Source organism: Argentina silus (genome assembly GCF_951799395.1).
Source record: "Argentina silus genome assembly, chromosome: X".
NCBI classification, from domain to species: Eukaryota; Metazoa; Chordata; class Actinopteri; order Argentiniformes; family Argentinidae; genus Argentina; species Argentina silus.
In genome coordinates this window covers 23,177,252-23,194,355 of record NC_139653.1, presented here as the reverse complement: position 1 = coordinate 23,194,355, position 17,104 = coordinate 23,177,252, and the positions used below count along the sequence as shown (strand labels likewise).

The 17,104-nt window shown below is 44.4% G+C and overlaps 1 protein-coding gene across 1 annotated transcript; it reads right to left on the bottom strand.

Moving 5' to 3' along the window:
- Positions 1-306: 306 nt before the first annotated feature.
- On the bottom strand, positions 307-16,374 carry lekr1 (Leucine-, glutamate- and lysine-rich protein 1; the record flags this gene model as incomplete). The annotated part of the gene is made up of 7 exons (XM_083694637.1): positions 16,337-16,374; positions 15,799-15,874; positions 10,641-10,805; positions 10,151-10,360; positions 5,756-6,081; positions 730-882; positions 307-358 (listed from the first exon to the last, which is right to left on the bottom strand). The coding sequence occupies exons 2-7, from the start codon at positions 15,832-15,834 to the stop codon at positions 307-309; spliced, it is 942 nt and encodes a 313-aa protein (XP_083550763.1). The 5' UTR covers positions 15,835-15,874; positions 16,337-16,374.
- Between the last annotated feature and the right edge of the window lie 730 nt (positions 16,375-17,104).

The following is a 17,104-nucleotide window of genomic DNA, read 5'->3' as shown; positions in this document are numbered from 1 at the left end:
ATTATATAATCCAACAGTTAATGTTGCTACATTGAATGTTATGAACCGGATAACAGTTGTAAAATTAGGGCAATGAAAAGGGTGGTAAGACATATCTTTCTCCATATTTCTCTGTAGTGGTGATAAAATATCTATCGACTCGTGATGATCAAAGATACGTATCCTACTTAACTTACTCTCTTTGTGATGACTTTAGGGAAGTTCCAATGACGCTGATTACGGGAAGAGAGACCTTTTTACCTTACTAGCTTTTGAATATATCCTTCCGCCCTGTGTTGAATTCCATATCGACCCCTTTGCTGCCCCCTACTTCCCGTACTCGTAGGCCTCATAGTCAGAGGCAGTGTGTACAGAGTGCCTACAAATCAAATCAAATCAAATTGTATTTGTCACGTACATCGCATACAGCCGTAATTGATGTAGTGAAATGCTTTGGGATCTTGATCCTCGATGAACAACAATCAACAAATCAACAATACAATATAATATAGTAATAATAAAACAGTGACCTAGTAGGGTGTAGTGTAAGTCGCAGCAGTAATGGTTGTAATAATAACAACAGTAATACAATGTCAACAGTATGTAGCATCAATAATTTACGGCAGTAGTGCAAAGGTGCAATGAAAGTAGTGACAATAATTGTCAGATGTGTCTTTTTCGCCATAAGCTAACAGAGAGAACAGGGCGTGGCTGGGGTCCCTGATGATCTTCCTGACCTTCCTCTTGCACCTCTCAGGGCAGATGTCCTGCATGACTGGGAGCCTGTGGCCCATGATGGACTGGGCCGTTTTCAACACCCTCTGTAGAGCCTTACGGTATATGGTGGTGCAGCTGCCGTACCAGGCAGTCATACAGCTGGTCAGGATACTCTTTGTGGTGCATCTGTAAAAATGTGTAAGGGTCAGGGGGTCCATGCCAAATTTCCTCAGCTGCCTGACGAAAAACAAGCGCTGACGCGCCATCTTGATCACAAAGTGGGTGTGGTGTGACCATGTTAAGTCCTCAGTGACGTGGACACCATTGAACTTGAAGCTGTCGACTCTCTCCACTTCGTTATGCTGGCACCAATCCGCCAGGACTCTTACCCCCTCCCTGTAGGCTGACTCGTCATTTTAGTGATCAGGCCAACCACAGTGGTGTCATCAGCAAACTTGATGATGGAGTTGGAGCTGTGCGTGGCCACAGTCGTGGGTGAACAGGGACAGCCACTGACTGCTGCCATTGAATTATTGTGTATAGTCACTGCTGCTGCTGTATTACTGTGTATTGCTATGTTATGTAGTAGTGTGTTACTACGATATTCTTTATTTTCGAAGAGGAGAGCTTGCAAGTAAGGATTTAATTGTAATGTTATACTTTCCCCTGTATATCAGTCAGCTATAGTGACTTGAAACTTTGGAATCTGTCTTTTGAAATTACTGTCTTGCACATACGCTTTTGGTTCCTTTATGAATATGAGTGGATGATTATCATCTGTTCCCATCATCAAGAGAGAGAGAGTGTGTGTGTGTGTGTGTGTGTGCACGCACGCGTGTGTGTCTGTCGGTATCTGTCACAAGCACAAGTAGGTATGCACACACAGTGGGTAGGCTATAAACTGCATGCTGTGGGTAGTGGGCTATGCTCCTTTTTAGTTCATTTGCGCCCAGGAGTGCTTTCTAGGCAGGCCCTATCTGCCAAGCTGAGTGGTTGAATCTGCAGTGTGTGTTGGCTGTCATGCTGTGTGTGGGTGGTGGGTAGTCTTGGTCAGTTATCCTTGTATCTATCCATCTCTTACAATCAAGGTTCTTTTATTCCCTAAAATCGCACAGTGAGAAATGATGGGGTGTCTGACAGAACAAATTGTCCTCATTGTAGCTGAGTGGAGACCGTTCTCCCACTCACAACCATTAAGCTGTCAGGGGTTGGCATTGACATGGACGTTCTTGATACATTATAAATCACACACACTGTTCCCTCTCCTCAGTCTGATTCTGGTTCAGAGTTTGCACCTTTCACAGGAGATCTGGTATATACATATTCAAGTTGACCTCCCATAGCAGAACAGTCTGGGTATAATTCCACGGGTCTCTGTTCTTGTAGTTAGCAATAGTATTTTCCCCCCTTCATTTCCTCTTGAGTTGAAAGAGTTTGCCAATAACCACTAACCACAGATTTATTTTTCATCGCCCTTTATATTTTTAGTTATTAAGTTTAGAATTGGGGGTAAGGTATGGTATTACAACTTCTCTTACAGTCAACAAAGGTTGACCAAAGGTCTGCTTTTTATCTAAGACTGTTTGACTGCTTCATCGATGACAAGGCTGTTTACCCTGACACAAGACAACAAGACTGAGTGGAGACTGTCCTTGCTATCCAAAGTGTTCTGTGAATGAGCTGAATGTTTCAATTGAAGGCAATTGTGGGGCAAAATCACATCCCTACTCTTTTCCCAGCAAGGTATCTCAATTTGTGTAATTTTACTGTGACGTTTGACACAACAGATATCACAGTCATATAGTAAAGTTATTCACAACATATATTAGAATTGCTTTGCAGAGAGCATTATAATCATTCAAGAAAACCAATCAACACTGATTAAATTCAATGTCAATCATGTTTTTAAACTGCTTAGAAAATGTTGTAACATTCCACAACTTTGGTTGCTTTTGGTTGTAAAACAGTGAGTACATCCAGGGAGACCCTTCTTCTCAATAAACAGAAAATCACATTTCAAAATAATTTAATCTTTGTCCTAATTCAACTACAACCGTATGCTGTATGCACTGTATGTAGTTGGACTTGAAAATGACCCCCTGCATTTTTCCTGACCATTTGACCAGATCAGAAAAAACAAGACATAAATCAGGGTCTTACCATGATTTGTTTAACTAGCTAGCTGTGACTATAAAGACATTTAACCTACTTGTGTATTCGCACAATGAATACTTTTTACGATTTACACAATATTGCAGTAACTACCAACAGCCATGGAGGGGCAGTAAAGATCCACTGTTTGCGATTCCAAGAAGGAGAACCAGCTGTGTGTATTGTTTGATGCCCGTTGGATGTTGTGTGTGTGTGTATGTGTTAGTGTGTGTGTGTGTGTGTGTGTGTGTGTGTGTGTGTGTGTGTGTGTGTGTGTGTGTGTGTGTGTGTAAAATAGTATTGCTCTGTGTATTGTTTGTAGGCATTAGGTGCTGCAGGTCACACACCACTGTGTGTGTTTGTGTGTGTGGCATTGGGTGTTGTGTGGTTACTAAGGACAGTGAGTCTCTTAACAGTGATTGCCCTGTAATCTTAAATACAGCAGCTGCTGTAAAGACGAGTGGCTGCACGTCATATAAGTAGGTGCTTTCATATTGTTCAATGTGTGGAGTGAGAGGGTTAACCTCCAGGGACAACATACGAACACACATTATTAAAAACTCCAGTGACATACATAAGAAGAACTGTAACATACTTACACACACACACAGACACACGCACACACACACACGATACGCGTACACACAAACACACACGCATGTACGCGCACACACACATTCTCCTTCATCTGCACAAATGGATACGACCATAAGCACCAAGTACAGGGGGGCATTAGGTTTTATGTCCCCTCCAATGTAGATGGCAACTCGGCACGCATGGACACAACATTTATCAATATGTAACACTGAGATTTTATTGTCACTCCCCTCCACCACCTCTCACCAACACACCTATGCCATCACCAGTGACCTGAATACTACACATTCTTTCTCTGGTTTCCCGGGCAACGCTAATTATGGGTGTGGGAGGGCTCTCAGGAGGCGAGAATTCCGGAATGGCCATAAAGACGGTGGTTAGGGATTCCCTATGACGAACAACGGGTTAGTTGTACACACAAACACACCACTCCCTTGTGTGTGTGTCTGTGTGTGTATGTGAGTGAGAGAGAGAAAGAAGAACCATGCCATACAGATTCCCCAGTGACACGTGCATGCCTGTTCTGCTATGATAATTATACATAATGTGATGTATGTGTATGTGCATGTTTGTGTAGGTGTCTCTTTGGGTGAGTGAATAGAGATACACAATATATACTCAAGGAAACATACAGAACAGAGAGAGTAAAAGGAAGAGAGCAGATTAGGTAAAAATAGAGAAAAATGTGTCTGAGAGAGAGAGAGAGAGAGAGAGAGAGAGAGAGAAAGAGAGAGAGAGTAGATAAAAAGAGAGAAAAGAGAGTGTGGATAGAGAAAAAAAGCTGAAGGGCTGATAAAGATAGAGGTCAGGGAGTTTATGACTCTGGCTCGTGTTGAAAGACCTACACTCTTCAAAGCCAGGGAAGGAGGAAGTGGAGGTCACAGCAGCAGGAAGTGAGACAGGAAACCGTGGAGAGGATGAAAGGAGGGGTCAAAGGTCAAGAGTGCATCTGGAGGGAGGGTGTGAGCATGAGGTACACACACAACACGGCATGCGAACACACACTCACGCCAAACCAAGTCAATAGAGTGTGATGCTTTCACACGCAAATGTCTGGAGGACAATGGGTGTGTGTCATTGTTGTGGCATTGCTCCATTACTATAGTTGACTTCTGATAAGGCGGCTAATTAGATAATTAGGTTACATATGTACTCTTATGCACCAATTACTCAATTATTACTCTATAAAAAATGTTATTAAGTAATGATATTCATATTTGTATTAATTATTTGTGGGGGTATCTGGGTTTAGTTTATACATCAACAAAAGTCCTGGGCCATTGCACATAACTGTGATGCATATATCAGGTGCATGGCACTGTGCTCTGTAGGTCAGACTGGGGAGTAGAACAAACTCAGACAAAGAAAAGATATAAAACTGAGTTTAATGAAACAAAACAATTAATCACTCTACCATGATGCATCATTATCATCATCTTAGTTTACATCATTACTGTTGGTAGAGACACTGGGAGTTGCCAATATGCCAACATTCATGGGTTTTGATCAGTCTGGTTTGTAAAAGCAGGGTTTAGTATATTCATATCATGGCAACAAGCTGTAGGTGTGTGTGTGTGTGTATGTGTGTGTATGTCTTGGCAGCCATGGACATGTGCACTACCTAACAGTATGTGGCCTGCAAATTGCAGGCCTCCCAAAGAAAAAAGCCAAGCAGCTTGCAATATATTGTGTCAGCTGTTTCTCAGCTGTGTGGCGAAGTCAATGTTACCTGTATCCTTGAGTATTTGTATGACCTTTGTTATGTTTTGGGTTCTTTGATGTAATGTTTTACTGTGAACCCAAATAAAATATTCAAATGTGTAAAGCTAGGAGAGAGAGAGTGTGTGTGTATGTGTGTGTGTGTGTGTGTGTGTAATGTGTGTGTGTGTGTGTGTGTGTGTGTGTGTGTGTGTGTGTGTGTGTGTGTGTGTGTAAAGCTAGGAGAGAGAGTGTGTGAGAGAGAGAAAGAGAGGGAGAGAAGGAGAAAGAGAGAGAGAGAGAGAGAGTTAAAAAGTTTTCCATGTGTGTCAGTAAGCACAGACATTAGTTCCATGCCTCCCACTGTGCCAATTCATCCCAAATGGATAAGACGAGGGAGGGAGAATGAAACAGAGGAAGGGAGAAAGAGAGGGGTGTGTGTGTGTGTGTGTTTGTGTGTGTGCATGTCTGTGTCTGTGTGTGTCAATCTTAGGGTCTCTCCTTCCTCCCCATCACCAAATTGACTCTGTGTGTTACCTCACTCATCCCACTGGCCCTTAGTTTGGGCAGTGTTGCCCCTCTCCCTCTCTCTTCCGCACTCTCTCTCCCACACCTTCCCCCTCTCTCAGCCCCTCCTTCTCCACTGACGTGCCAGGATGCCATACTCGTCCTCCAACCTCCCCCATCTCTCCCCCTTGTGGTTGAGTGAGGCAGGGATGGTCTTATTGTGTTCTGGGAGATGAGGGATCGGGTGAGGGAGAGTTTAGTCTGGGGGTTAGGGTGCTCTGCCTGTGGGTGTATGTGTTTGTCCTGGACATGACCAAGGTTAGGGGCTGAGTGGCGTAGTCCCAGTAGCTGCTCTCTAGCCTGGGTAAGAGCAGCAGTCAGCTCCCCTCTCTCCTCACACTCCCTCCTCACTGTGTCCTGAAGCAACACCACCTGACAGCACACAGAGATAGAACAAGAGAGAGAGAGAGACAGCGAGAGAGAGAGAGAGAGAGATACTGTGTCAACATCGGCCTATATTAAGAAGAAACTTTCTCAACCAGTTCTTAAAACAGGCGTGCTTATAAAGCTCATTCAAATATAAATGAGCAATTTACTCACTGAGAGAGGAGTGTTATGGTATACTACAGTGCCCTACGTAAGTAATGGGACAGTAAAGCATTTTTCCTTTTTTTAGCTCTACACTCCAAAAGTTTGGATTTGAAATCAAACAATTACTATGAGGTTAACATAGAGATTGTCAGCTTTTATTTTATGGTATCTTTGTACATGCTGGTTTCACCATTCAGACTTTTTATACATAGTTCCCTTATTTCAGGGTACCAAAAGTAATGGGACAGATTCATATAATGTCCAAATTAAGCACGCATGTTTAGTATTTGGTCGACAATCCTTTGCACACAATAACTGCCTGAAGTCTGTGACCCATTGACCCCACCAGATGCTGGGTATCTTCTCTGGTGATGCTCTGCCAGGCCTGTACTGCAGCCATCTTCAGTTGTTGTTTGTTTTAAGATTATTTTACCTATGTTATCATGTTATTATCAATGTTATCATCAGGACATAAAATGCATGTTCAATTGGATTTAAATCTGAAGATTGACGTGGCCAGTCAAGAACCTTCAAATTAAAAAAAAAAACTCCCTATTTGCTATGGCAGTATGTTTTGGGTCATTGTCTTCATGATGACGCACCATCAAATGAATTTGGAGGCATTTGCTTGTACTCGAGCAGACAAGATGTTTCTGTACACTTCAGAATACATTCTGCTGCTGCCGTCAGCAGTTACACCATCAATTAAGACAAGTGAGCCAGTTCTAGTGGCAGCTATACATACCCAAACCATAGGACCCCTCCACCATGTTTCACAGATAAGGTGGTATGCTGTAAATCTTGGCATAACCTTTTTCCTCCAAACTTTCCTCTTCAGCAATCACTTCGGGACATGATAATATTCATCTTATCTGGCCACAAGAGATTTTCCCAGACGGCTTTTTATGTACTTTTCAGGAAACTGTAACCTGACCATCATTTTTTAGGATAACAAGTGGTTTGCACCTTGCAGTCAAGCCTCTGTAGTTCAGCTGGTGACATATTCTGCATATGGTAGACTCTGACACATTCACGCGTACCTCCTGGAGAGTGTTCCTGATCTGTAGGACAGTTGTTTTGCATTTTGTCTTAATTACCAATTAATTACCAGCCCAGTTTCTGAAAAAATATATATTTATGATGTTTAAGCCTCATAATGGCTTCCCTGACTTTAATTTTGTCCTCATATTGACCAATAGTAGACTCAAAAAGCAAATGTAAATTCCTAGAATCAATACTAAACATCGACAGCTCTCTTATGCCTGCACAAACGATATGACGGAACACGCCTGACGAACCAGAAACACCTCAAGCCAATTGTTCCATCACTTTTGGGTAACCTGAAATAGGGAGACTATGCATAAAATGTGTTGTAATTTTTGAATTGTGAAACCAATATGTACACACAGAGAAGAACAGACACACAGATCTGGCCTATTAACACACTTTATGTGCACTACTGTCAGTGTGGCTATACTGTACTGTATCTACAGGTCTCTCTCTCTCTGTCTCTCTCTCTTTCTGTGTGTGTGTGCATGTGTGTGCACAACAGTAAACTCTGACTTTGGAATGGTGATGATGGAGAACTTATTTCGTAACCTATTTCTAATATACTGACTGTCGCAACCCCCCCCCCCCCCCACACACACACACACTCACACACACACAAGTGTGCACCCCCCCTCATGGCTGTTTTACCCCTAGACCCCCCCAGTGGCTGGTGGTGAAAGGTGACAGGTGAAAGGTCAAGTTTTCATGTTATTCCCCCCAGATAGAGTGACCTTTCATGCCTGTCTCTCCTTGTTTTCTCTGCAGTGGAGCAATGGAGCAGAAGAGAAGGGGTGGGGGTGAGAGACAGAGAGCGAGAACCTTGCCCTCAATCAGACTTAACACCAGACAACATTGAGTCCTCTTCCTCCTACTTGCCCTCATATTTAAACCCTTCACCACTAGGCTTTTCGCTCATCCTCATTAACCTCTACTGACTCACACACTGTGAGTGAGTGAGTGAGTGAGTGAGAGAGTGAGAGAGTGTGTGTGTGTTTCAATAGCCTCTGCATCAAACTGAAATCTGAAATGGTGAGTACCTCCAGCTGAGTGCAATTACCATCACACTGTGAGAGACCACAGACACATGGAGTACACACTGAGAGAGATCACACACACACAAACACTCAGATCTGGCCTATTAACACGTTTTATGTGCACTACTGTCAGTGTGGCTATACTGCACTGGATCTACAGCTCTCTCAATGACAAAGTCATTGACATTCAAATGATATCTTATAAACATAGAGGACCCTGGAAAATCACATGGTTGTAATCAAATATCCTATTATTTCTCTCTCCTAATCTATTGACAACTATAACATACATATGCACGCACACGCACACACACACACACACACACACACAAACACGTTAGAGAGTGGGGGGGGGGGGGGGGGGTATTGATTTGGTCTTTCAGTGGGTTTAAGAGTGCATTAGAGCCTTCTCAAATGATCATTTCAGTATTTGGATTACATTAAGAAGACAAAAGTGCTTCACTGTCCCATTACTTACGCAGGGCACTGTAGATGCGAAAAGAAGGAAAGTAAAAAAGAGGTGGCATAAAAGAGTATGTCAGCTGTGAAATTAGCATCAAGGGGGCACCTTGAGACCACTGCAGGGTAACTGGGGCTTGGGTGGGGGGAGGCAAGGAAGTCATGATCTGAACCGACTGAATTGGAGAGACAGAGAGAGAAGTGGTGGGAAGAGGAGAGAGGAAAGGGTTGAGCGGAAATGACGGTAAGACTTTTCCATCACAGTGGAGAACTCTACTTTGACCTCCTCCCAGACAGCCAACAATCTTGGGGTGATCCTTGACAACCACTTATCCTGTGCGGCAAACATCACAGTGACAGCACACTCCTGTAGATTCTTCCTCTACAACATCAGAAGGATACGTCCATTCTTCATGAGAGAAGCAGCACAATTCTTGGTCCAGACACTTGTGATCTCCTGCCTTGACTACTGCAACACACTCTTGGCCGGGCTCCCCTCCGACATCAGACCTCTGCAGCTCATCCAGAATGCTGCCGCCCGTCTGGTGTTCAGTCTCCCCAAATTCTCCCATGTCACACCCCTCCTTCGCACCCTTCACTGGCTTCAAGACCCTGGTCAAGACCCAGATTCAAGACCGGGCAGCAAAGGGAACAGCCCCTCCCTACTTGCAAGCAATGGTCAGCCCCCAAACCCCTGCCCGATCACTCCTCACTTCCACCTCGGCTGGCCGCCTGGCACCGCCGCCTCTATATGGATGCAGCAGTCGCGCTATTCAGTCGTGGCTTTTCACTGTCCTAGCACCACGCTGGTGGAACGAGCTTCCCACTGCTGTCAGGACTGCAGAGTCACTACCAATCTTCTACCGTAGATTGAAGACCCATCGCTTCAGGCTACATCTTGACTGTCCCTCTTAAAGACCTCTTCACCCCCACTACCCCCCTGTACAGTTTCTCTACTGTAAATAAAAATATAAAACATTTTAAAAAAGTAATTCTTCCTTCTTCTTATGATGACTGATGTATAGATGATTCACTTACTTAGACAAATGTAATGTAATGTAGGGTGGGGTGGGGGTTATGTTGCCTTGAGCCAGCTGCCCTGGCGACACACACACACACACACACACACACACACACACACACACACACACACACACACACACACACACACACACACACACACACACACACACTTTATCTCTCTGTCTAAGCAATTGCTTTGCCCCTCTTTCTCTTACACACATTATCTCTTACACAATTCTCTCTTTCTCTGCTACCCTCCTCTATTTCTCCCCTCTCCCCCTTTCTCTTGCTCCACCCCATCTCCCCCTCTCCTTCCCTCTCTGATCCCTACCCCCTCTCCTCACCTCCTCCTGTAGCGCAGTGTTCTCATCTGTCAGTAGCTGCAGCTCTGCTTTGGCCTGGCTCAGCTCAAGCGCCCCCTGGTGCTGTGAATGCTGTAGTATGTTTTGTAGCCGTAGCTCCTCCCCCCTGCTCTTCCTCTCCTGCAGGACCTCCTCCTCCAGACTGGAGACTCTGCTACTCAGACTCTGCGCCTCCTCCTCTCTCTGAGCCAGCTGAAGATGGACACACACACACACACACACACACACACACACACACACACACACACACACACACACACACACACACACACACAGTTAAAATGAGAGAGAGAGAGAGAGAGAGAGAGACAAGGAGAGAGAGAGAGATGAAGAGATAAAAAGAATGAGGATAGGAAGAGAAGCAGTATAGCATTCCTGTCATTACAGTAACATTGCTATAGTCCTAGGTGGAAAACTACTGTAGCGTAGTGTTAGGATAGAGGAGGACATTATCATATAGTGTAAATGTTACCTTCCTCTGCTGCTGTTGGTTCTCCCGCTGATACTGTAGATACAACAACTGGTTCTTCTCCTTGTCAATCACCAGCTCCAGCCTCGCCTCCCTGCGTAGCTCCTCTTCTAGCTCCCTCAGATGCATAGCATTCTGGGATATCTGCTCCGCTATAGCAGCCTTCAGCTGGGAGAATTAATAAAGACAAGCTTCAGCGAGATGCCCATGTTTAAGTAATTTTACTAGCATGCAGAAAAAAAATGACAGTTCAAAAAGCAGAAAATGTAGACAGTCCAAAAAGTGTAGCCATGATGTGAGTGTTCTGACCCAGAAAACCTTCCTCACCAACTGTGGGCAGTTTAATATCTATTAGGAGGTACAACGCTTTTCAGACCGCACCTTTGGGTCGATTGTCTCGGTTTTAGGCTCAAAAGAACAACAACCTGAGAGCAGCAATTAGGCTACTTTAGAATTTCATCCTTTGTGCAGCTTTGTTTATTTTCAGTGTAGGCCATTTAAAAATGGTAAAAGTACTACATTACCTTTAATTATCTGTATAAAACATTCTGTTCCCTTTCAGTCAAACTCGGTTCATCATCTCACTATGGGATATGCACCCCTGTACACCCTATTCGCTGAAACTCCATTTAATCACGTCTGGAGCAGGCCGGGAGTGCTTTGCATGGCTGACCCCGCCCCAGCCCAGCCTATACAGGCCATTTCATACTTTACACTCTTCACTTATTCACAAGCCTGTCTGCAGTGTTCCGATAGAACTTAGCTATATAGTTGAACTATTCCACTGTAAAGTTCACAGCTTTCCCTAGAGTGTTGCTTATTCTTGCTCACAGGAATCCTTCTGATTTAGGCTTCACTCTTACCGAGCGAAGTTCTCTCAAGTTTGGTTCGCCAACATGAGAAAGAATTAGTAATTAGCCTAGCTACTTTCTCTTGTGCCCCTCGGGTGCCACACAAGTTTCGTTGCTAGCTGGTGGGTGAGCTCTCGTAGTGTACATGACCGTTGAGGTGCTCCCCTCTTTTACTACACAAGTGAAAGAAAGAGTCTAGTTAGTTTCCGTATGAGTGAATACTTGGGTGAATACTGGTTGCAGCACTGAAAACTTGACTAGCTAGCCAACAGTACACACACTGTTATTAGCCTGGCTCCCTAGCATTCGAGTGCTTGGCTAGTAATAAACCCACACATGGTAATTACTATGAACCACTCCCAGGCTACTTTCTCTCATAGGTCCTTTCAGGTTCAACTTGAGTTTGTGTGTCAGCCAGTGCATTGACACGTTACACGTGTTGCTACTGGCTCGTTTGCATGTATTGTCATGCACAGTCACTGTGGGCCTAACTATAGGGGATTTTACATTTACCTGTGGTAAGTTTCTCTCTTCACTATTCCCCTGTCGTGCTACTGAACTGTTTTCCTTCCATCCCCGACGCTTCATAGAATAGGTGTCTGAATGCTCGGTGTGTGCACTATGCATTTACAAGAACAGATCTAAGGCATTCAGGGGGTGTGATCTACTGTTTGTGTGTTTGCCAACCTCGTATGGGATAGGGCACCATCCAAACAGCGCCTTCTCACTGTATAGTGGAGGCGAACAGTTCTAAAAGCCTGCAGCCCCCTTTGGGAGTCCAGGCGCATTCCACTAGAGGAATTGCTATGTCTTGGGCTCTGATCAAGGGCATCTCTGTTCAGAGATTTGTAGTGAAGCCAGTTGGGCTCCCCCTCACACTTTTGTGAGATTCTACCGCCTGGATGTCATTGCACCTCCTTTAGTGCATGCAGTCCAGGGCGCTGTCGCTGAGAAGCGTGGACCGGCCACATTTCCATGTACAGGCTTTGGCAATCGGGGCATTCTACAAATGTCCCATAGTGAGATGTCGAACCAAGTCAACTGAAAGAGAGCTTTAGGTTACGGTATGTAACCCCAGTTCTCTGAAGGAGATGAGGGAGACATCTCACCAGATTTCCCCTGTTTTATGGGCTCGTGAAGAGGTGGTTTGCAGAATGAAATGGCAGTGCTATATAGGCTGGGCTGGGGCGTGGTCAGCTATGCAAAGCACTCCCGGCTTGTTCTGGGCATGATTGAATAGGGTTTCAGTGAATAGGGTACGCAGGGGTGCATATCCCATAGCAAGATGTCTCCCTCATCTCCTTCAGAGAACCGGGGTTACATACCGTAACCTTTTGTCATAATGAAGTTTGATATGCAGAAACATTCCATGGGCGTCCCTCTCCATACAGCATGCGTTGAGCGTCCATACCGTAGGCTAACAACTGCACATCCATGAAGTCCCGTTTAGCCTACCTCAACTCCTACCCTCAAATCCTTGCGCTCAATGGGCTGTCTCTCAAATAGACCTAATTTAAAGGTTGACAATATATTAAACAGGATAAGCAACTTGGGCTACGAATACGTCACCCGGCTCCATTAAACAGGCAATAAGCACTCGGCCTACAATGAGGGATTCAAACAGTAACTGTAAGCTACCTCGCACAAACTACGCGTCTCTCATACTCCCATTCACCATGACTCCCATCCAGCTCCCAACTAACCCAAATCTGTGGGCTGCTTTTGATAATGCTATCAGATAAAGCAAAGTAAATGTATGATTCCACACAAATAAAAGAAGCATAGGCTACAATGTAGTGTAGTCTACAAATATGAGCTCAGCTTACACTGCAACTTTCATTTCGTCAAGCCCGCGCGTAAAAGGTATAGGTCAAATTTTGACTTGCGATGCAAAACAGTGGGATGGAGGTGGATAGAGACCTGTTATTTGCATGCAGGTAAGGGTAATCTTTTTAATAGAGCCCGACAGATACAGTATACTGATATTGGTTTACTACAGTGTATTATGTATACTGTATCAGCACATATTCCTCTGATAATGCGCTGATACAGCACCAGCATCAGCCTCACATTCCAAAATTATAGAATATCTGTGTAGTTGTAGTTGGGTTTTTACAGAGTAATAGATATACAGCAATAGTCGTTCTGAATCAACTGTGCCTGTCAACAGCATGGAGCACAACACAGTTTGCTGACGTTGACTTTGCTAAAGTTCGTCTTGGGGAGGGTAGGGCTGGAAATAACAATGGTTGGCAACAATAAATTGCAGGAGGTATTCTAACAGTATGTTTTAAGACTACATTTCACAGTGCACATTTTTTTTTAACAATGTTTTAAATTTCACCACTGAAAAACAATATATCGGTTTATTTATGGCGCCCATAAATCGCAATCGGTATCGGACCCAAAAATCCAGTATCGGTCAGGCTCAACTTTTTAATGCTCACAGAGCTCACACAGGCTACTTCGGTTTATAAAAGTAGACATTGACTGCTTTCAAATAATACTGTTCATGGACTGTTTTCAAATTATAGGCTATACTGTAAAATAAGCACTACTATTCTTTAAGCCTATAAGCAACAGCCTATTGCATTTACATTTACATTTATGGCATTTAGCAGACGCCTTTATCCAAAGCGACTTACAAAAGTATATTTGTTTAAGTAAGTGAATCATATATCCATCAGTCATCATAAGATAAAGTAATCAATGCTCGGACCAGGGGCCATGGGCAGTCACAATGCTAGAAGAAGGAAAAATTTCTTTTTTTTTTTTTTTCAACAGGAAAGAAACTTGTACAGGGGGGTAGGAGATGGTTCTTCAATCTACAGCGGAAGATAGGTAGTGACTCTGCAGTCATGACAGCAGTGGGAAGCTCGTTCCACCAGCGGGGCGCCAGGACAGTGAAAAGCCGTGACCGAGCAGTGCGGCTGCTGCATCCACAAGGCGGCGGTGCCAGGCGGCCAGCCGAAGTAGAAGAGTGGAGTGATCGTGCAGGGGTTTTGGGGCTGACCACCAGGGTTTTGAATCTGATGCGAGTTGCTACCGGGAGCCAGTGAAGGGTGCGGAGGAGGGGAGTGACATGGGAGAATTTGGGGAGATTGAACACCAGACGGGCGGCAGCGTTCTGGATGAGCTGCAGAGGCCTGATGGTGGAGGCGGGGAGACCAGCCAAGAGTGCATTGCAATAGTCAAGGCAAGAGTGTTTGGACCAAAAGTTGTGCTGCTTCTCTGGTGAGGAATGGATGTATCCTTCTGATGTTGTAGAGGGAGAATCTACAGGAGCCTATAGGAGAGATGGGATGGACGGGACATGAGGAAAATGCCTAATGCAGGGCTTAGGAAACATACTTTTTCTGTAGGCTATTCTTAGAATGACGACATTTTTGGAGGGTTGTTCGTTACCATTACCACTGTCTACTTTCCCACTTTGTGACAATGCCATGAACGGGAGAAAATATAAGGTCCAATGATGAAAGCAATCAGATCCAATGATTTGCAATTAGTTGGGTTTGCCACTAGTTTAATATGACGCTGGTTATGGCTGTTGTGGAAAACAAAGAGGGCCTGGTAGCATGCAATGTATTTTTAGTCAGGTTTGACCAAGGCCACCATGTTGTTCAAACAACAGGAGAGATCGGACAGGCTGCGTGTAAGAGCACTGGGGTGGGGTGAGTGTGGGCAGTTGTTATGTCTCTAAGAGGGTGTGTGGATACCCGTTTGTAGATTGTGTGAATAAATGAAAATGTGTGTGTGTGTGTGTGTGTGTGTGTGTGTGTGTGTGTGTGTGTGTGTGTGTGTGTGTGTGTGTGTGTGTGTGTGTGTGTCAGGGCGGGAGGGAGGGAGAGAGAGAGAGACCATTTCCTTTGATTTGGTTGAGGATCCGTGTGAGGGACAAGGGAGTGTTGTGTGTGTGGGAGCAAACCACTTCCCTCTCTATGGGTAAGAATCTGTGTAAACCAGTCCCTCATGTGTGTGTGTGTGTGTGTGTGTGTGTGTGTGTGTGTGTGTGTGTGTGTGTGTGTGTGTGTGCGTGCATGTTTGCATATGTGTGTTTGTGTGATTTTTCGGGAAAGCCTTCGTCTTAATACTGCCGTGCTAGATTTAAAACCTCCCTAACCTTCACCACCAGGCAAGGTAAGATAAATCCTACTCATAAAAGACATACAGTTTCACAACTACAAAAATGTTAAAGGACTGGCTAAAATGACACCAGACTGCTCTCCCTCTCAAACTGCTCTCAGATCAGTGGTTATGAATGAGAAGAGGCTAGGGAGCGAGACTTTAGGGACAGAGAAGTTAGTTCTTACCTTTGAGCTCAAGTCCTGTTGGTAATCCTCCTCCATTTTGGTCAGAGCTCTGCGATGGATCTCTGTCAACCGCTCACTGTGAAAACACACCATAGCGCAAGGCAAAATCAATATGTTTCTCAACACTTTATCTTATATACTCAAAAAACAAATACACTGTCTTCCAAGTCATAAGTACTGAATAGCAGACGTTTACTTTCCATAACTATGACTATGGACCTGTTTGAGACAGATTGTCATCCATCTGTCCATAACATGTTCCCAATCTCATACTGTAGCTAATGTTTGCACTTGTCACACACACAACATCATGCCATCACAAAGTGAAATAAACTGCACAGACCACAAAAACAACCCTCACAGCCAAACCAAAAGCATTAGAGACGCTCTAAAGAGACAATTAGTGCTTTTAGTTTCTCTCACCCTGTGTGTGTGTCTGTGTGTGTTTGTTAGTGTGTTAAATCTAGCCGTGTACAATATTACAATATGTTTTAATAGGGGGAGCTACAGTAATCCAGGTTTTCTAGGAAAAACTCACACAATGACTGGATCCTCTCCTCTAATCCAATCTGATCCGTTGGCCTGGTTTACCTCTCTCTTTCTTCCAAGATCCCACATGCCTTTGAGATGGTGGGGGGTGATTGCTCAGACAGAGAGACTGAGTGTGTGTGTGTGTGTGTGTGTGTGTGTGTGTGTGTGTGTGTGTGTGTGTGTGTGTGTGTGTGTGTGTGTGTCTGTGCTCTGCAATGCTGAGACCTACATTATTTTTTTGACAGCGAGTGAGGCAGAGGCGTAAACAAAGCTAAATCCTCCAGATGTGCTGCTGTTTGTCCAGGGGTGTGCATGACAACTACTGTACACCAGGGTTTCTCAACTTCTATTCTCAGGACACGGAAACACCAGAGACAGATCTGGCAACCGGACTGTCATTGTGGATGCAGGTGTGCATTTCAACCAACCATATGATTCTAGACCGACAAACAATCCTCATGAGTTAATCACATCTCACATGCCCGCTGTGACTGTGAAGTACTAGTGCTGTCGAGGACATACGCAGGTATACGCCATAGGGATTTGGTAGGGATTTTGCATATACCCACCTATACAGTCCCCTGCATAAGTATTGGGACAGTGAAGCATTTTTTTCTTTTTTTGGCTCTACCCTCCTGTCTAGCTTGACAGCTGTTTCTGGTTCGTCAGGTGTGTTCCGTCACGTTGTTTGTGCAGTCATAACAGAGCTCTCAATGTCTAGTATTGATTCTAGGCTTTCGATTTGCCTTCTATGTTGACAGACACCTTCTGGAGG